Here is a 21,614-nt window from a genome sequence, read left to right as displayed (position 1 = left end):
TTGTTTTAGAAATTCTAGATTGTTTGATCTAGTTGAACAAGGAAAAGCTTGGTTTTATAAAACCACGGCAATTTTAATCTTTTGAAACTGAACTGTTTATAGTAAATCAGAAGATGTGTGTAAATCAGAACTTTTAGTTGCGTCCTGAGGTTATTTAGTAACGTAAACAATAATTTATTGTTCTAGAAACTTTAGATGGTTCAATCACGAGAAAAAGCTTGGTCTTTATAAAACCACGGCAATTTCAATCTTTTACTCTTAACTGAACTATTTATAGGAAATCAGAAGATGTGTGACTTTGAGTTGCGTCCTGAGAAATCTGGGTCCAAACTTAGGATGAAAATTATCTGAATCTAGATGTAATTTTCATATTATAACTCTAATTTTGTTGTATCTTTTCAGAAAAAAGAGAAAGCTGTCAAAGACTTTAAAAAGGATGTGATAACGTATACAAGCAATACTCCTGATGGAGCTAAGAAGGACATTGATGGCCCTATGCCTGATTCCTATAGTCCTCAGTATGTGGAAGCGGCCTGGTATAGCTGGTGGGAGAAACAGGGTTTTTTCAAGCCCGAGTATGGCGTAAGTACTATAGTACCGGCAATATTTAATAGCCTACCTACAAATTCACTTATATATTTGAATGTTCAATATAATATATTTAAATCAAAATATAAAATATAAATTTATATGAAAAATGATTGAATGAATTCAAGTATTGTTCAAGTTGAGTAGCTTGATAATTATCCAATTTTTCCTTTTTCAGCGTAAAAGTATTTCGGAACCTAATCCGAATGGAAAATTTGTAATGGTCATCCCACCTCCTAATGTAACTGGCTCCCTTCATCTTGGTCATGCATTGACTAATGCTGTGGAAGACTCAATTACTAGATGGTTTGTATTATATGCTATTCATTCATATTAATATTATTTTATGTAAATTCTTTATTTATTATGTATTTTTCAGGTCTACCTACTCAATATTTTTCAAACAAGCGTAGCGAGCTCTTAGTTTAGACTCAAGGAGTTTGTTGTTAGTATGTTCAACGATAACTACCGAACGCTTTGATCTATAAAGTTCAAATTTCGAACAAATTGATAAACTTGAACTGTTCCGGTATTCAAGAAGGGTGCTCAACAGCTTCTGACAGCAAAATGACAATTCCCCGGTCAGCAGACTGCAGCAAAGACAACAGAAGTAAAAGTAAAGAAAAAAACAGCTTCAGGCTTTTATAAAAAGCACCAATCTTTGTTAAGATGGTCGAAGCATCATCTATCAAGCCCTAACTTGATGACTTTTTCAAGAGTCATAATCAATACTATCATTATAACGTAGACCTTACTATACGTGTGTCACAAAGATGATAATTGATCGAGTGGTAATGTTTACAGGCATCGCATGAAAGGACGCACAACTCTGTGGAACCCGGGCTGTGATCATGCCGGTATTGCCACCCAGGTGGTCGTGGAGAAGAAGCTGTGGCGGGAGGAGGGCAAGACCAGGCATGATGTCGGACGAGACAAGTTCATCGACAAAGTGTGGCAGTGGAAGCATGAGTGAGTCTACAAATTAATATTTATCATCTCGACTCTATCTCTGTCACTTCTCTTCTTTTCCTATCGTCTCTTCTCTCCTCTTCTCATCATTTTACTTCTCTTCTCTACTATTTCCTGTATGAATAAATATAATTTTGTTGGTTAGTTTGAGGCATCATCCTTTACTATTAAACGAGCAACTTCTGTTTATATGTTTAGATGTTTGTATTTCACCGGATCTCGAAAACGGCTCCAACGATTGTCATGAAATTCAGAACATAGTAGGTTTATAATATAAAGATTCGATTGCACTATAGTGTGGTCTACCTTTTAATGGCAGTGGATAAAGATAGAAGAATAGCGATGCCGATTCTCTACATTAATTAATTATATATCTACACTGTCAAAAACATAATTGTCATCGTTGTGGACCTAGAAAAGGATGGTACCACCGGCTTTGTCGAATGATAGACAAGGATAGCAAAACCAAAGTTGATCAAATACTGTCATTATAACGTGGACCTCACTATAGGTCTCATCCCCGGGAAAACTCGCTGAAGGACAATGGATAATTATTATTCATCCTTGGAGAAACAGCTGATAATAATTATTTCGTCATCTGTTGGTGATTGAAGTGAGTGAGCAAGTTCATGTGTGTGGGACTGTGTCAAAATTATGACTCAGCTATTGAACCTTTGTAATCATTCAATCAAGTACTTAGTGCCGGTTGCAAAAAAGCCGGGTTATTTTTAATCCTGATTAATTCCAGTAGATCCATCTTTTTGAAATGGTCTTCTCTGATTTGCTTCACGTGAAGTTAATCAGGATTAAAATTTAACCGGCTTTTGTGCAACTGGGCCTTTGTGAATGAAATTTTTGCATTCCTCTGGCAATTAATCTCAATTTACTGTGATTAGATAGAACATTCCTGTATGAAAGTTATTATAATTTCTTCTTTCGTAATAAATTGTTTATGCTTTTGTACTCCACAGCGAAGCTCGGTCCCCGATATTTACTATTCAACTACCGAATTAAAAAATTTATACAAGTATAAATTTACTTGAGATAATAGAATTATCATGCGTACGTTAAGCCGGTAAAAAAATATCAATTTTATACATAAGAAGTTACATTCAAGATTTTTCAGCAAAAGTATGACATCGTCTTGCACAAATTCCAATCTCTGAAGCCCTCTAAGGAATCTATTTAATGCCAGCGCCACACTCTTGTCAAGTCGCTTACCAAGCGGCTCGCTGTATACATCTACCATTACGGGTGGAGTAAAGGCGAACGGTGGCTTAATAGCCATCCACACTCTTGTGCATCCAATCACACTTACGATAATTAAATCCGTTTCCACTTCAAAATCAAATAATATCAACATATTGCCATTTTAAAGCCAAAACCTAACCCTTAATTTCACCTTTAGACCCCAAAAATGAACAGAACCTTTCAGGTTCTGTACACTAGACAATTCACACTAGACAGGTTCTGTTCATACACTAGACAATTTTAAATGTCGTAGAATTGAAGCACTCCTCTGTAACCGCCCTTGATGGGGGTTGAAGATATATTATTATTACTTCAAGGGAGTCATGGGAACTGGATAGACAACAACATTGTATTACACAAAGAATTTCTTATTTATTATGTCAATTACTTGAAATTTAAAGAACGAAATATGTAGTACATTTTATCAAAATATTACTCCTACCTGCCAATAAGATTCTGCTAACTATAAATTTTACTACAAGAAGATCATCTCTAATTAGGGTCTCGGTCGGGTGAAAATGTTTTATAATGAGCTAGAAATTTTGGCACTCACCCACAGCTATCACTCCCACTGGTAATCCCAAAACACAGGACACTCACGTATCTCATGATGCCGGAAAACTAACTTAACTTTTTGCAATATGGTTTTTGATCTATCTCGGTTGTTAAACGACTGGAAGTTTTCCGTCCGGAAACCTTCCATCTCTCCACGTCAGTGTGCCAGAAGGCCTAACTACTGCTTGTGGAAGAGTCGTTTCTCACGAGATTCGGCAAGCGGGTACTTGCCAGGTCTGCAGTATTCCTCTGTGGGAATATCTACAGGCTACCAAACACCCGCCGTGTCCTTGCCTCGTGGAGCCGCCTCATCCGTGAGAACTAGCAAATTTCCCTGAATTTGCTGGTTCTCAGAGTCGTTTGGACATAAGTTAGCAGAATCTTATTGTCGCTGCAATAATACTACCATAGAGAAACAATAGCGTAAGTAGATATCCCATGGTATAGGGCGTTTATGTCGCAACTTTCACTGTTATCTCAAGCCGATTACTGTCGATTATTGTCGATTTTTACTGTTTTGACCGGGTAAGAGTGTATGAACGGCACAATATGAGAGACTACAAGCGTCATAAAGCTTCACAGGAAAGAACTACGTGGACTATCGGCTTGGGATAACAGTAAAAGTTGCGACATAAACGCCTCATACCATGGGATATCTACTTATGCTATTGTTTCTCTATGATACTACTTACTCACTAAATTATATTTTCTCACTATAGTCCAACTACGGAAATTTTTATTTCAATATCAGAGTCTTTTCTCCTGAAAATCTTAAATCTAAAACACACAAAAAATCAATCAATAAAATAAGTACTTAAATCCTACTCATGTCACACCTCTATTACATCATCATCACAACAACACAGTTGAATAATGCCGGATTCGAATTGATTCAGCTATTAGAAGTAAAATAAGAATTGATTAATCACGGTTTGTTTCTAGGAAAGGTGACCGCATCTATCTACAGCTGCGAAAACTGGGCTCGTCGTTCGATTGGGACCGCGCCGCCTTCACGATGGACCCGAAACTGTGTCGTGCTGTGGTCGAGGCCTTTGTGCGCCTGCATGATGACGGAGACATCTACAGGAGCAACAGACTCGTCAACTGGTCCTGTTCGCTTAAGTCGGCTATATCCGATATCGAGGTAACTATTCAACTTTATGGTAATCCGATTAAGCTCTATGGTAACTATCAAACTCCACGTACATCTATGTTGACTCTATGGCCCGGTTGCACAAAAACCTATATCTGATATCGAGGTAACCCTATTAAACTCTGTTCAACTCTAAGGTTAATTGAGGTCCATCGTAACTCTATGGTCCATCAAACTTTATGTATATCTATGTTAACTCTATGGCCCGGTTGCACAAAAATCCATATCTGATATCGAGGTAACCCTATTAAACTCCATTCAACTCTATGGTTATTCAATTGATGTCCATGGTAACTCTATGGTCCATCAAACTCCATGTACACATCTATGTTGACTCTATGGCCCGTTGCACAAAAACCTATATCTGATATCGAGGTAACTCTATTAAACTCCATTCAACTCTATGGTTATTCAATTGATGTCCATGGTAACTCTATGGTCCATCAAACTCCATGACACATCTATGTTGACTCTATGGCCAGTTGCACAAAAACCTATATCTGATATCGAGGTAACCCTATTAAACTCCATTCAACTCTATGGTTAATTGAGGTCCATCGTAACTCTATGGTCCATCAAACTCCATGACACATCTATGTTGACTCTATGGCCAGTTGCACAAAAACCTATATCTGATATCGAGGTAACTCTATTCAACTCCATTCAACTCTATGGTTATTCAATTGATGTCCATGGTAACTCTATGGTCCATCAAACTCCATGTACACATCTATATTAACTCTAAGGCCCGGTTGCACAAAAACCTATATCTGATATCGAGGTAACTCTATTAAACTCCATTCAACTCTATGGTTATTCGATTGAGGTCCATTGGAATTCTATGGTCTATCAAACTTTATATCTATGTTAACTCTATGGCCAGTTGCACAAAAACCTATATCTGATATCGAGGTAACTCTATTCAATTCCATGTAACTCTATGGTAATTCGATTAAGATCTATGGAAACCCTATCAAACTCCATGTACATCTATGTTGACTCTATACCTAGCTCCGCAGTGCAGGCTGGATGCTTGTCTGACTCGGACTAGGCGCTGAGACAGCAAATAATAGCAGCGTTGGTGGGAATGCGAGCGGCCGCAGTAACATCTTCCACCCAGCAATGGTCGGCGTAGTTCCGCCTAGCGGATCAATCCAGTCGGTTATGTGATCTCTCCAGCCAGGCTCAGCCAAGCAGCCGAGATAATAGAACAATGGAGTGGCGGTCTTATTCGCGTTCATCAGCAGTTCTCTTTCTCACAATTATTTTGATTTTTGTGTTGCCTATTAACTCCAGTCACCAGTAAAAAGTTTCCAAAACGTGGTATACTACCATATTAATGACTTTTCATGATGATTTTTAATTATTTAAAAACATTGTTGACATTCTGAGCCTTCAGGCTAAACTTGGGGTCGCTGAGAACGAATCTGCAATCAGAATTTCTCTATCACGAAAAATAACAAAAAAACCCAGCTGTTGATCTTCCGGCAACCGTTAACAGTCATCCTGCAATGCGGCCGAAATACTTCCAAGCCAGACACCCATCTCAAATGACAACAACGCCAAGCTGTGAGAAACCATCCTGCACTGCGGCGCTAGGTTATGGCCCGGTTGCACAAAAACCTATATCTGATATCGAGGTTCAACTCCATGTAACTTTATGGTAATTCGATTTCAAGCTACATGGTAACTATCAAACTTGTAAATCTATCTTAACTCTGACCCGGTTGCACAAAACCCTGTTAAATTTCAATTGTGATTAAACGAAACTCTATGGTAATTTGATCAAGGTTCATGGTAACTCTATAAAACTCCATGTACATCTACGTTAACTCTATGGCCCGGTTGCACAGAAGCGTGTTACATTTCAACCGGGATTAAATGCCATAAGAACCAATCAGAGAAGCTTCCTCTTCAAAAAAGCCTTCTCTGATTGGCTCTCGTGGCATCTAATCATGATTAAAATTTAACATGATTTTGTGCAACCGGGTTCATGTTTATCAAACTCTATTAACGTCGAACGCTTAGCTCTAGGGACAAACTAATTCCGCTAGATCGCTCCAGCTGTACTATTCACTTGCTGGTCGAGCATAGCAGGCGTAAAACCGTGCTTTAAAGGTACAGATACCAGCGGCTATTATTGTGTCTATAAAAGAAGTTTAAGCATCAACTTTATTCATCAAGAACAGCGCTACAAGTTGCTATGAATTTGAAGTCTATAGAACAAACATTGAATGTGGAAAAGGAGTTTAAAATGCATAAAAATTTAATTTTTTCAGATTTTCAAAAACAAAGATGACGTAATTTTTGCTATATTGAAGAGGAGACTTGCATATTTTTCTCAAATTTTTCTGACCAGTAGTTTTTGTGTACCATCTGCCTCAAAAAAGTGACTTTTGAAGCCCTATTGTTAGCTAACATAAGCTGATAAAAATATTTCAATTGCATAGATTATGTCCTAAGAACCTGTCCAACAGATTAGAAAAAAAAATGAAAAAAGTTATTGAATGCACAACCTTAATGAACGACAAAACGATTTTCCACGAACGGCTAGATTCTGTTGGTTGAAACCAAATGGAAATGAAAATTGATACAGTATTGTGAATTGAAGATATTCATTTGTTGTGAAATAAAATTTATAAATTTGAATTATTATGCTTTTTTTAATTTATTGTGAATTGTTGTCTTTTTTGTTTAGGTGGATAAAATGGAATTGCCGGGAAAAACGTTCCTTTCAATCCCTGGTTACAAGGATAAGGTTGAGTTTGGAGTGCTGGTCTCATTCGCGTACAAGGTAACATCCTAGTATTTTCGTTATTACAATATTCTCCAATATTCTTTTTTTCGTACAAAACAAGATTCTCTCATCAATTTTTATTTAATTCCTTTACGAACTACTATTATTAATTTACTTGTAGTATTTTAAACAATTTTGTACTAAATCTAACTTTTGCCTTTATTTGTTAGGCCTACATTACTGATGCTCAATTTGACTGATTTTAGACTCAATTGTTAAAAATTTGACTGGTGACAGAGGTTTATTTGTTTATTCTTTTTAAGTTATATATTTATTGTATTGATGTTTAGGTACTTCAGGAAATTATATTTTGTTTGTTTTTTTCAGGTTTTATTATTATTTATTTTTTGTTTTTTACGATTGCTCTAATTCTGTTTGTGTGAAATTGCAAAAAGACTTTTTTTTATTTAAGTTACCAAAATCAAGTGATTGTCTCGTTCATATTATTATGTACAATAAAAATAGTGTGGAACTTCAACCACAGCTGTTAAAAGCTACTGAAGTTCTTTTCTTTTTTTCCATCATGATACTGTTTCTTTATAATAATTGCATTGTAAAAATATTTGTAAAACATGTCAGTGTTGTGAATAAATTTCAATTTCAAATTTCAAATGTCGTATTTGAAGTATCTAAAACTCAGCGGTTACCCTTATAGCTGCAATTTTGTTTTTTCAACTTAGTAATTTTTATCTCATGGACGAAATTTGTATGGATCTGAAATTTGGCATGAATATTTATGCTATAAAGACTCAAATTTAAAAAATAAAATGAAAAAATTTCGATTTAAATTTCAAAAATGACGGCCATTTTAAATTTTTGATGGCAAATTTCACGAAAGCCGTTCACTTGACAGAAAATTTAAAACAGACAAAAAGTTATCAAATTGTTCAAGATTCCACGGATATCTTATTTATTAAGATTGGTCAAAGAATAACAGAGAAATTAAAGAGAAGTCAATATTAAATTTTTAATTCCAATTGTATTTTTAAGATGTAGCTTTGAAACTCGGTATGGCTCCATATGGCCATACATGGTCTGATTCTACAATGTTTTCAGATAATCTTGTTTGTCTTGTAAAAGTATGAATGTACGAAAAGAATTAATTTCTCTGTCATTCGTCAACCATCTTTATAAATGAGGTATCTTTGGAATCTTGATAAAATTTGCTAACTTTTTTGTCTCTTGTAGATTTTCTGTAAAGTGAACGATTTTCGTGAAATTTGCCATCAAAAATTTAAAATGGCCGCCATTTTTGAAATTTACATCGAACATTTTTTATTTTATTTTTTAAAGTTGAGTCTTCATAGCATAAATATTCATGCCAAATTTCAGATTCATGCAACATTTCGTCCATGTCCATGGCAGCTATAAGGGTAACCTTTTTTTGCTGAGTTTTGGACACTTCAAATACGACATTTGTAGTCTCCTATCATCCAGGAACAATACCCTAAAATGTTCGAGACTTCTTCTGAAACACTCTGTATAAGAGTATAGCTCGTATCAAGCTTTTAAACATGTTAATAAACAAATATTTCTCATCCTATTCTTACCCCAAAATGTTGCAGGTTGAAGGCGGGAGCGACGAGCTGATTGTGTCGACGACTCGTATCGAGACTCTGTTCGGAGACACGGCGGTGGCTGTACACCCCGAGGATCCCAGATACAAGCATCTGCATGGCAAGCGGGTGGTACATCCCTTCTGCGACCGCACTTTGCCCATTGTCACCGATGACTTTGTGGACAAGGAATTCGGAACTGGTGAGATGAATATTCTTCAATTCTCTATTCTTAATCTCTTTTAACCTATATTCACTGCTCTCTACTATTATTTATAATTTATTCTCTAATCTTCAATCTTTATTTTCTAATGTCTATCATTTAGTCTTCAGTTTATATTCTTTCTTCTTCAAGATTCATTTGTAGAAATACTTTACCTTCCGGTAGTCGCGCCCTACTCAATCACACGAGCAGTCGCATGTTGTACTTTTTACAACATCCAATTTTCCAAGTGTTATGTACTCTGTTTACTGTCAAAACATATTGATTGTATAATTACTTTTTCCATCTTCTTGGATTATTTTACGCCTATGAACATTTGGATGATTAGCCCAATAAGGTACAACAAGCAAAGCCATCAATTCTGTGTTATTGGTTCGTTTACAGTCCCCGTATACAGTCTTTCCCTATCTTATGCACAGTGCGACTTATGCACTGTCGTGACTAAATGGCACCTAAAGACTGAACCATTGCTCAGTTGATACTGAAACTCAGTGGAGTGATGGGGGGAAAGTTGTGGAATGCATAGGTGACTCATTCACTGACACCACCCCATCCAATAGTTTTGTGCAGCAAAAAAACTGACACTGTTGTACTTTTTACAACAGCGTGACTGCTGGAAGGTTAACATTGAATTGATGGGTAGTTCTTCAATGATAGGTCAATAAGATCATTTTAGTGGTCTCATTGAATGGCGAGGTCTTAATTCTATCGAATACATCATAAACAGTATTTATCATAAACAGGTTTTCAGAAGAAAAAGGCGAATCTTGAGCTATAGGTTATCTCTCCCGAATTGGATGGAATAACTTAGTCCGTAATAAGGTTGGGTATTCACCTTCAAACAATTGGTTATATAATATATTGTAATTGAATATGTAATTCTTTTCGTCAAAGTATCACTCATATAATGCTATATTACATTATTAATACATTGTAAAGAAGTTTTCTTTACTTAAAGTGAACGAATTTTTAAAACTCAGTATAATAATATCTTGACAGAATTTACTTTGTGAATTCTCCCAACTCTTCACTTTCTGCTCTGTAGAATATTCTAGAATAATTAGTTATGTTGTCAGAAATATCACATAGACCATAGTGAGATTCAATTGAACCTGTCAGCAGATTCCTTTTAAAAACATCTATGATTCCCATTCAGCCAATGCTGACAATCTGTAATAGTCATAGAACTCAAGCCATCATCGTTTGCCCTCATAAATGGAGTAAAGTATACTTTTTAGTATTTCAAACGTAATTAATTGTTTTGAAGGGCCGTTTTTTAAACTTTTTAGAGGAACCTGTTTATTAAATTGATGAACCACGATTTTATATATTTCTCATATTTTGTTTGTTTTCAATTTATTGTGTTATTATTTATTTCGTTTTGAATTATATTTTTTTATTATTTTGATTGTATAATAGGTGCTGTGAAAATAACTCCAGCGCACGATCACAACGATTACGAGGTTGGGAAACGACACAATCTGCCGTTCTTGACAGTGATTGATGAGAATGGAATTATGACCGGGGATTGTGGCAAGTTCACTGTGAGTAGAATTTGTTCCTTTCAATAAATTATTTGAAAATCAATATATTCCCAATTTTAAGGTTCTGTATTGAATCTGTCATGAAAGCCTGCCAATACAATACTGTAATAATTCAGACTGACCAAGTAATAAACATCCTTTCTAAATGTTACATTCTGTAAGTCCATCAAAATACTTCCAATGCAGCGGCGGCTCGTCCTATGTGTTGAATGGTTCATTGAACCCCAGAATGAATCAACTTCCTATACAATGATGAATTTGCAACTCAAATAATTATATTTATATTTTATACTTATGAAATTACATCACAACATTTTTATCTACATAAACTTAACGTCGATTAACGTTTGCTGCCGGAGTGGCTTGAAACAGCACCAATGGCATGACGGGACGTGTGGTGGTGGAAAGCAGTGTTCATTCCCCAATCTAACCCAAAAACATGGCTGGGTGAGGTAAAAGAACGGAGGAGGGGAATCGTTTTGCTAGCACGAATCTGGTTCACAAACCTGCCTGAACCAAGCTGGCACGAGTTCATCCGAGAGTAGCCGAACCTAGCCGAGGAAAGTGAAGCATTCGCTAAACCTCGGAATGAATCGTGAGTATTCGTGATACGGATTCAGTATCAGTGTCATCTTGAACTTGCTCATAACCAATAAATTTAAATCTGGTGACAGTAAACAGTAAAAAAGCGGTAAACAAGAAGTAAGCGTGACAGTTTTGAGGTTATATGGTACGGTTTCGAGTATACACTGTATACAGTTGTGAGTTGTGATCGATTTCACTGCATTTTTCGTTATGTAAATTTATTTCCGTGTTGAAGAAAATAATAATTTCTAGTGTGTTTCATGTATTTTTAGTATGTCTATTTTCTTTTAATGAGAGTGTGAATATAATTTATTGTGTTACCGTAACAGCATTTTGATGAAGAAATATGAATAAGGCTCATTATTTGTTAAAGACAAACATTATTAATATTGAGGATAGATGTAAAATAAAACATGATGGTAGACCAACTCCCGAAATGAAAATCAAACAAGAAAAATATGAACAGGAAAAAAAATCTATATTTGTAGAAAATATGCTTAATCATTGGGGGATAATTCCTCGATAATTACCTTTACACTTGATTATGCTCAATACTCTATATCCTCTTGACCTTTCTCCCCAATAGATCATGAGGTTCAACCCCCAAGCTAAAAGATCACGAGCCGCTACTTTTCCATTGTAACCAGAAATCTAACGATTCTCTACTTTCAAATTGATTAATTATTAAGAACTTTATTTTCCATGCTCCATTCAATATGCTGTATTATGATGCATCATGTGATGGATAATATTTTTTCCTACAGTTACGTTGAAAAGTGGCCATTGCTGCATTGATTACAGAATGCAAAGAATCACTTTTCCGCTCTACTGCGGGAAAAATTTTTCCTGCACTCCAGATTTGCAACATGGCAACGCAAAATAGGTTATATGGTTAGTAGGTTATATGGAGCACCAGTGCAGCAAAATCAAAATTAAGTTGGTAACTGTGACTGGTGCACGTTATAAGAATCTTGATGGGGTCGAGTGTGGTGGATGACAGCAGTTGACAGCACACAGCCATTCAAACACACATACTAGATTCTATTTTATTTATTAATAATAAAATTACACAGATTTACATTTGATGGATTTCAGGCAATTTTACCCATAATTACCCACTTTTCATATTCAATGTTAACTGTAGGAAAAACTTAATGTGAAATACGTGCTCAAAGTTCCTCTGCTGCACTCAAGAAACCATTCCGCCCTCGCCTATGGCTCGGGCGTAAACGTTTCTTTCGGTGCAGCAAACTGTTACTTTGCGCACTAGTTGCACAAATAACTATTGTTTCCCAATTACAGGGTATGAAACGTTTCGAATGCAGGAAAGAAGTGATCAAAGCTTTGGAAGAGTTGAAACTCTACAAAGGACAGTTTCACACGCCATGGTGTACCTATTTGCAGTCGCTCGAAAGATGTAGTTGAGCCTCTCATCAAGCCCCAATGGCAAGTATTTCCATTTCATGATCTATATAATTCTATAGTATTCCAATTAATAAAATTCCCCTCAGGAGTTTGACTTTATTCGACTTTTCTCCATTTTGAAACGTTAAAATTTTCATTGTCTTTCAACTTTGAACTTTGGTTCGAATTAAGGGCCCCATACACTAGGGAACTTGGATCGGCGAACTTGGTTCTTGCGAACCAAGTTCCCCAGTGTATGTGGAAAATTGGCGAACAGCGAACCAAATTCGTGACGAACTTGGTCTTCAATCTGGATTAAAAACTTTGTTCTGTTCGTCCGCCAGGGCGATTTATTCTATCTATATATATTCAATATATTTTCTTCCCCACAGTAACTGCAAACTTTGAAACACTCATCTCTAGACCCCGAAAGACACTCAAGTAACGAACGGTTGTTCGCTCTCCCCACTACAGTATGTGGGCAAAACCTACACGAACTTGGTTCCTCGAACCAAGTAGGCCGATCCAAGTTCTCTAGTATGGGGCTCTTTATAGCTTTGAGCTGTTTCTTATTGCGTAGAAAACATGTATCGTAGTAATCAATAAATTATCTCGTAAATATCGCGATCACCTATCGAGTAAAGTTATAAAGCAAGTGAATTACTTCCACTTGCGATAACTATTAGTAAATATGAATTATTTTCAATTTCTAAACATCTTTCAAGTAGGCCTAATGAATTGATGATAAATAAACGATATTCCAATTTTTTCATACAGTATCATTTATTTCATATATTTTTATTATCGAGTCGACATTATCAAAAATTTAAATTTTCTTGATTCGTTTTAAACTCTGTAATAACTCGGTATTAAATATTAAATCTCATATTGTTTATTTTTCGCAGGTACATCAAATGCGGGGATATGGCTCAGAAAGCAATGGATGCTGTAAGCTCAGGAGAACTGAAGATCATTCCAGAATTTCATAATAAGACATGGTTCCATTGGATGGAGAATATCAGGTGATTATTATTTATTTTAATTTTATTCATAGTTTTCTGAAAGTTAAGTAACATTGGAAGACATTCACATATTTACCGTAATGAACATACTATAGTGAGGTCCATGTTATAATGGCAGTGTAGTAAGATATGAGAAAAGGGTTGCCAGATCTCTCATGCCCGGTTGCAGAGTCGCTACATAAAGTCACCAATAGCTAACAGAGCCATTAGTTAACAACTCGCCCATAAATAGATGTTCGTTGCAGAGTCGTTTGCCAGACCCCTTTTAACTATGGCTCTGATAAGGCACACACATAAGTCACACTGCTGCTCATACCACTTTTTGCGTGGTATGCTTCTATCCAACTAATGTATTGGCAACGGGGAGAGAATCACTGTGAACAGTTCTTCTAAACCTCCAGTCGGATGACGTCACAGCATGGCGCTTGTTTATCACAACACTGCTGTCTGCTCTGCTTATTATTTGTTGATGTTTGGAGGTTACGATCGAAATCGTAAACTGCAGACTAATTTGTAATTATTTTCAGTTAAAGTAGTTTGAATTTTTGATAGCTAAATGAACGAATTAAGTAAAATAAGATTAGAGATAGAAGTAAAATGAGTGGACTGGTGTATTTATTATTGTATAATATTAATTTTAAAAAATTTGACCAGAATTAGGAAGAAACAACTCCACATTAAATTTAACAAAACATGTCTCAACTCAAATCTCACTCCAAAGTATGCCAAAATCAAAATTAAAAATGATTCCAGACCTGCTAAAATTGCCAAAACCAAAGCTGAAAAGATAATGATCAAAGAAAACATCAAAGACCTATACAAACAAAAAGAACTGCTCACTCCAAACTTTTGAAACTACACTAGAAATCTCTTACACTTATGGACATGACTTCTTTCAAGAATTAGCCATCACAACCATCACTGGATTAAACAAAAAACCAGAAAATAGAAGAGACACACAATAAGAAAATTGCTAACCTAACCCCTCCACACACAGCCATTGAATCCAACCATGAATTCTACAAAAGAACTGTAAACCTAACAAATACAGAATTCACAAAGAAAGAACTTGATATTCTTGACAAAGGCCTCAAACATAACCTATCCAACAAATGCAATAATGGCACATTGAAACAGATAGTTATTGAAACAGAGACATCCATACATCATACTGAATCACATATTCAAGATGAACTAAGACATGAAACATTAAAAGTAATCAAAAGCAACAAAACACAAACCAAAAACTCCCTCAACAATGAAGCCCAAATAATAAGAGATTTACAGAATAAAGCAAATGATAACAACTTGAAATTGTCAAAGCAGATAAGGGAACACCACCGTAATCATAAACAAAAAAGACCTTGACCAAAAAACATGGATTTCATACTAAAAACAACATAAAACAACTCAAATCAGACCCAACAAACGAATACCACATAATCATAAAAAAAACAATCAACAATGCAAAACATATAATATCAGCAACAGAAAGAAGGACACTCAACAAATCCACCCATCAGCACCGACCCTACAAACACTCCAAAATTACACAAACCCAACATTCCCATCGACCCTAGTAAACTACCGCGAAGCACCAGCCTACAAACTTGCAAAAACATAGACCATACACTTAGAAAAGTAATTGATCTAAACAACAATACACACCTCAAAAACAGTGAAGAGCTTATCTCAAAACTGAAAGACACTCACATTCCGTTCAACTCAACCCTAGCATCCTTTGATATAACAAACATGTACACCAACATTCCAATCGATGAAACTATATCCAAATCAGAGACCTCCTTACAAAAAGTAACTTACCAGTAGAAAAAACTGATGAAATTATTGAAATCCTACAGACAATAACCAAACAAAACTATTTCACTTATGACAATAAGTTCTATCTACAAGATGAAGGTTACCCATGGGGTCACCAATTAGTAGCTTACTGCAGAAATATACATTCAAAACTTTGAAAACAAACACATCCTCAATAGTGAAATATCAAAGAAGATGGTTTTCTGGTATAGATACGTAGATGATGTCTCAATTCTCTTTAAGGGAAACCAGAGACAATGTGAAGTTCCGTAAACACATCAACAAGTTCAACAACAAAATACAATCACTTCTGAATATGAAAAAAAACTCTATAAACTTCCTCGACCTATCAATCACAAAAAAAATCCAGACCAAAAACTCAGCTTTAACATTTACAGGAAACCAACCACAACAGACACACTAATCCACAACTCCTCCAACCACCCAACACAGCACAAACATGCAGCATTCAGATCCATGCTCTATAGACTCAACAAATACCCTTATCACCAGAAAACTACAAAAATGAGCTCAACACAATAAAATACCTAGCACAGAGTAATGGATATGACCCAAACATAATAGATAAAACTAACAAAAAAACAAAAGCAAAATCAAAAGCAAGAAACAATCCAACAAATGAGAGAAAACACTTCATAGCACTAACATATATCAATAGTCAATCTAATAAAATTGCCAGAATTTTTAAAAAAGCAGGCTACAAGGTGGCTTTCAAAACCAAAAATAAGCTGATGGCCACCCTCACCCCCAAAACCACGACAACACCGACAAACACAACCTCCCTGGGGTATATAAGATAAAATGTAGTGATTGTGAAAATTTCTATATTGGCAGAAGTGGACGATCATTCAAACTTAGATTTAAAGAACATATCAACGCACTTAAAACCAAAACAGAATCAGCTTTTGCAACACATTTAAATGAAACCGGGCACACCTACACAAACATAGATACCAACCTCACAATATTGAAAGTAAAAAGAAATGGATATGAATAAATACAACAGAACAGTTGAAATTTATAAAGCCACCATCTAGACAATAACAACATACTAAATGAACAGCTGAATTTCAAATCCAACAAACTTTTGATCACATAATAAACACCACAAATCTTCCTAACCATCAAACATTTCCGGTCTACACTGTTGAAAATGATTGCCAGGCAATCGAAAGTACTCCAGTCAGTAAGTAAAAGTTTTTAATATTTACTCAATAATGACTGCATGTCGTGTTAAAATACATAGAAAAAGTTGGTTATACAAAGCAGCTCGGATGGATCAAGAAACATCACCTAGAATTATTTTATTGACTTCTAGCATTTTGATATATCTTGGAAGCAAAACAGCCAGTTTACAATATATATATTTCTAATGACTCTGCATAGGGTGCTTATTATTAAAATGAATACATTTATTAAATTATACAATTTATTAAAAATTGTATTACATCTACGTCCAAGCTACTCAAATAGTCAATGATATTTTATTCTGTTTATTTACACTCTATCTACGGTTTCAAATAGTTAACGTTATTATAATTACGTATAATCAACTATTATTATAATGTATGGCCATTTTCTTCTGTCTTTTAGAACATGCAAATAAGTCAACATAACCTAATATACACTTGGCGTGAATGTATAGTGGATTTATAAGCACGATTTTGGGCATTTAAATAAAGAGCACTTTTAGTTATTGGTAGCCTCAGATGACGTCATCCGCCTGTAGGTTTTTCGTCTCTGCAACGGAAAAACGTGTTTATTGGCGCGCTGTTAGCTGTTTATCGGCGGAGCAATACCTAACAGAACGTCTCTGCAACGAAATAGGCCTGTTAAATAGTTAAGTCCGCGCTGTTAGCTATAGGCGACTTTATGGAACGAGTCTGCAACGGGCATTAGCCTTGCCACCCAAACAGCTGATACTGGTATATCTGATGAATTGTACTGTTCATTATTATTGTTGAAAATAGTTAATCATATTTTATTTGTCAAGAAAATATATTTTTTAAAAATGTAATAATAAATTTTCATGATTGAGATAACATCAAATTCATGGTGAGATAACATCCATTGTGGCGACATCGCAAAGCGTGAATGAGATAGCGCCATCTGATTTGTTGAGTGATAGACAAGGATAGCAACACTACTGAAAATCACACACTGCCATTATAACGTGGACCGTACTATAGTTACTTTCAATGGTAACTGGCTTATTCTCTAGCTTTTAAATCAGACAAGGATGATGATTATTCCGCAATATTATGGGTATTGCATGCGAAATAATTACTTGAATTTAAAATATTCAGTACTTTTATATTGAAGAATATATCAAAGAAGCAATTTTATTTATGGTGATCAACTCATAAGATAAAAATAACAACTATAGTGAGGTCCACGTTATAATGGCAGTGTAGGTTGACAATACTGTTGCTGTCCTTTTCTATCATACAACAAAACAGATAGCGCTATCTCTCTCTAGCTTTGCAATGTTGTCTGTTTTCCAGAATATTTTATTTTTACTTTTGACAGTGACAAAAAAAAAAAACAATTCTCAGCCGCCATTTTTTTTCTTTATTTTATCAAAATACTTTAGTTGACAAGTCGAGTAATTTGATTTAAAATGTATTTTTGAAATAATGAAATATTTTTTAGTCATTACCGTATGAGAAACACAGATTAAAATACCTGAAATGACATTTTTAAAGTTGATAACTAACCATCCTAGACTTCACATACATTAACAGTTAGCCTACACGGATAGGTTGACCTACTCTCGGTACCGGTAAAAATAATATTGAAGGTTATTCAGAATTATTCCATGAAATTACATATTTTAAATAGGATTTCTTTTTTCTATTATTTTAAAAGACATTGGAATAGAATACCAACCACATAACTTAATTTCTGTTGTTTTGAAATTCAGATTGGTGTATCACAGCTTTTTAAATCAGCCGCCATTTCAGGTTTGTATAAAAATAAAAATCTGATCTCAGTTATGAAAGCAAATTTTTGAATCAAATTATGAACAAAAATATATATTCTTGATTAATTTGACATTTTGATTATTTTATGAAGGAAATGATAATTATTATCAAATCAAATTTAATGGGATGAATAAATTGAGTAACAGCTGTTCTACACTCAGTGGCAAAATGGAGAGACTTGGCAACGTTATTCTCCTATCTTTCTCCACTGCCATTATAACGTGGACCTCACTTTAGTGGTTTGTTTTAATTCGTCTATTTTTTCAAGTACCCGTTTTATCGGATGGGCATGTTAAACTGTCGGTCCCGGCTGAAGTATGACAGTCGTAAGGCCCATTGACGGCCCAAATTATATATTCAGGCTGTGGGACCTTCCCGCAAGGGATTCCCCACCAACAAAAGCCATACGAATTTACTTTTACTTTTTTTCCAAGTAAATTATAATGATTCATTCTTGATGAAATTCAAATGAACTACCAAATCTATTGTAGTGGACCCATGATAATTGAAATGCTTTTATAGGTGGATTCCCACATATCAGTGTCTGTGAAAGTGACCGGTACAACAGGGAGAATATTATTCTCTTAGGTTCCAATGGGACTATTCATACTAGCTCAGCCGTGCTGGGTGTAAATAGTCCCATTGAAACTCATGGAAATTATATTCTCACTGATACATTCATTTCATTCATCGACAATCACTAATCATTATATTTTAATATGATTGAGAGAAGACAACAGGCATAGCCCAAAACTGTCTTTCTTTTTTAAAATTCAGCTTTAATGATCGCATTCCGTGATGCTATGAAGAACTTAACATGGCTTTTAGATTTGAATTATTAGCAAACAATAAAATTATACCTATCCTATCATAATATTTGAAATTTGTTTTTTTCTTAGGGATTGGTGTGTATCCAGACAATTGTGGTGGGGACATAGGATTCCGGCCTACTATGTGACTATCGATGATCCCTCTGTGAAAGCAGGAACGGTAGGTATTTCTCTCATCTGTAATTTTTCCAACAGTCTTTGGTCATGTAACCGATAATACGTCTCTTACCATGATTGGATATTTCATTCATGATAATATTTACTATTTAATTTTATTTATTCTAATTTTTACAAGAAAGCACTGAATGGGAGAGAAAAACTAAGGAACTCCTTGTACTATTTATTTCCCAATTTAGATAATTGACCGAGCGAGAAGTGAGTCTAAGCGTCAGTCGACGGTTGGCATTTCTCTTAATGTTAAATGTTTATATGTTGCGCATTTACGGCGAAACGCGGTACGGTAATAGATTTTCATGAAATTTGACAGGTATGTTCCTTTTTTAATTGCCCGTCGACGTATACACAAGGTTTTTGAAAATTTTGCATTTCAGGATAATATTAAAGGAAAAACGAGCCTCCCTCATACGCCAATATTAGAGTGAAAATCAGAACTATTCATCATAAATCAGCTGACAAGTGATTACACAGATGTGTGGAGAAGCCATTCTATTGCTGTATTTTCATAAGGTCTATAGTTTCAATCAGGTACTTGGATGAGAATACTTCGTGAGGTCTACTGTTCACAAAACTACTATTAGTTTAAAAGTCCGAACTGAGGTTATGATTCCACTTTTCTGAAATTTAGTTCTTTTTCACTTAAAAACAACAAAAACTATGAATTTTGAAGGTTGAGAAACGGGATAGGAAACAAAAATATTGCACTCAAATCACTAATAATTGAAAAAATTTCACGTTATTCGTATAATATTTTGAATTATTTTACTATCCAACATCTTTTATATTGAATCGAGTGATATACTGTAATATAGATTCAGTTGTTGAGATATTCATATGATTGATTGATTTAAAGCTGCTTAGAATGAAAGTAGTCTAAGTCAAAAATGTACGATACTAGGTTCTTTACTGAAATGGGTTCATTTTTAGCTTCTCTATTCAGTATGATAGTGGTCAAATTAATAGTCAATACAATGAAACTGTTTCAAGATTGTTATATGGATTTCTACCAACTGTTTGATAAAAAGCAACTACTCGAAAGCTGTTAAGTGACTTAGACCACTTTCATTCTAAGCAGCTGATCATGTAACTGATACGTCTCTAAACATAAATGGATGTTTTTGGTATATTTTAATTTTATATATTTATTTTAATATCCAACTATTTTTGTATTGAATCGAGTGATACACTATTGATTCGGTTGTTGAGATATTTTGTTTATTTGAATGATGAGTGAATTAATTTTTTTTAGAAAATAATACCTAACAAGTTTTGTCTGATTTAAAGGAAATCGATAACGAATATTGGTAAGCGGGCGTTCGGAGCAGGACTGCTGAAAAGGCAGCTAAGAAGTTTGGAGTTCCAGTTTCAAAAATCAAATTGAAGCAAGGACCCGATGTGCTTGATACTGGTTCAGCTCGGGACTGTTTCCGTTCTCCATATTTGGATGGCCGGAAGAGGTGAGTGGCGAAATCCATAGATTTTTAAATAAAACTATTTTTAAAGACTTAGTGCTGGTTGCACAAAAGCCGGTTAATTTTAACCGCGATTAATTCCACGAAACGAGAACCAATCAGAGAAGTGGTATTTTCAAAAACGCCTTCTTTGATTGGTTCTCGTAAAGTTAATCACGGTTAAAATTTAACCAGCTTTTGTGCAACCGGGCCTTAGTCTTTGAAAATTCTATTACTTGACTTCAAAGAATTACTGTAGCTTATGAATATTGTTTTCCATGAATCATTTCGCCAATTATTCAATAACGGCTGTATGAAACTGTTGTTTAGACTAATCTCATTCACCAAATATCAAATAACGTATTACTTGTTACAACTTTCATGTTTTGATTGATTTTTTGCAAATTTTTCAGACCGAGGAGCTGAGGCATTCTACCCGGGAACACTTCTGGAAACGGACATGACATCATATCTTCTGGGTGCAAGAATGGGGTTTTTCGGCCAACGATTACTCACAAACTTCCTTCAAGTGAGTAGATTGTTGTAGTGCTTCGATAATGTGTCATAAGTGATTACGGATCAATGAAGACCGGGGTACAGCTCTTTGTAAATTCAAGTTCGCATTACTGATTTCAATTCCATTACTCATTCCAAACAGTATTTATCGCACCTAGGGAGAAAAT

General features: G+C 35.1%; 1 protein-coding gene across 1 annotated transcript; it reads left to right on the top strand.

Annotated features, from left to right (window-relative positions):
* Positions 1–384: 384 nt before the first annotated feature.
* LOC120348787 (valine--tRNA ligase-like) lies at positions 385–20,937 on the top strand (the record flags this gene model as incomplete). Its single annotated transcript, XM_039444738.1, is given in 13 exon segments — positions 385–582; positions 767–894; positions 1,393–1,557; positions 4,306–4,507; positions 7,215–7,310; positions 8,879–9,071; positions 10,512–10,636; positions 12,524–12,609; positions 12,611–12,667; positions 13,531–13,647; positions 19,373–19,463; positions 20,765–20,882; positions 20,885–20,937. Coding segments are annotated over 13 exon segments (1,629 nt in total), but the record flags the coding sequence as incomplete, so codon positions are not given.
* Between the last annotated feature and the right edge of the window lie 677 nt (positions 20,938–21,614).

Source organism: Nilaparvata lugens, unplaced genomic scaffold, assembly GCF_014356525.2.
Source record: "Nilaparvata lugens isolate BPH unplaced genomic scaffold, ASM1435652v1 scaffold5391, whole genome shotgun sequence".
Classification (NCBI taxonomy): domain Eukaryota; kingdom Metazoa; phylum Arthropoda; class Insecta; order Hemiptera; family Delphacidae; genus Nilaparvata; species Nilaparvata lugens.
This window is presented reverse-complemented; position numbering and strand designations above follow the sequence as displayed.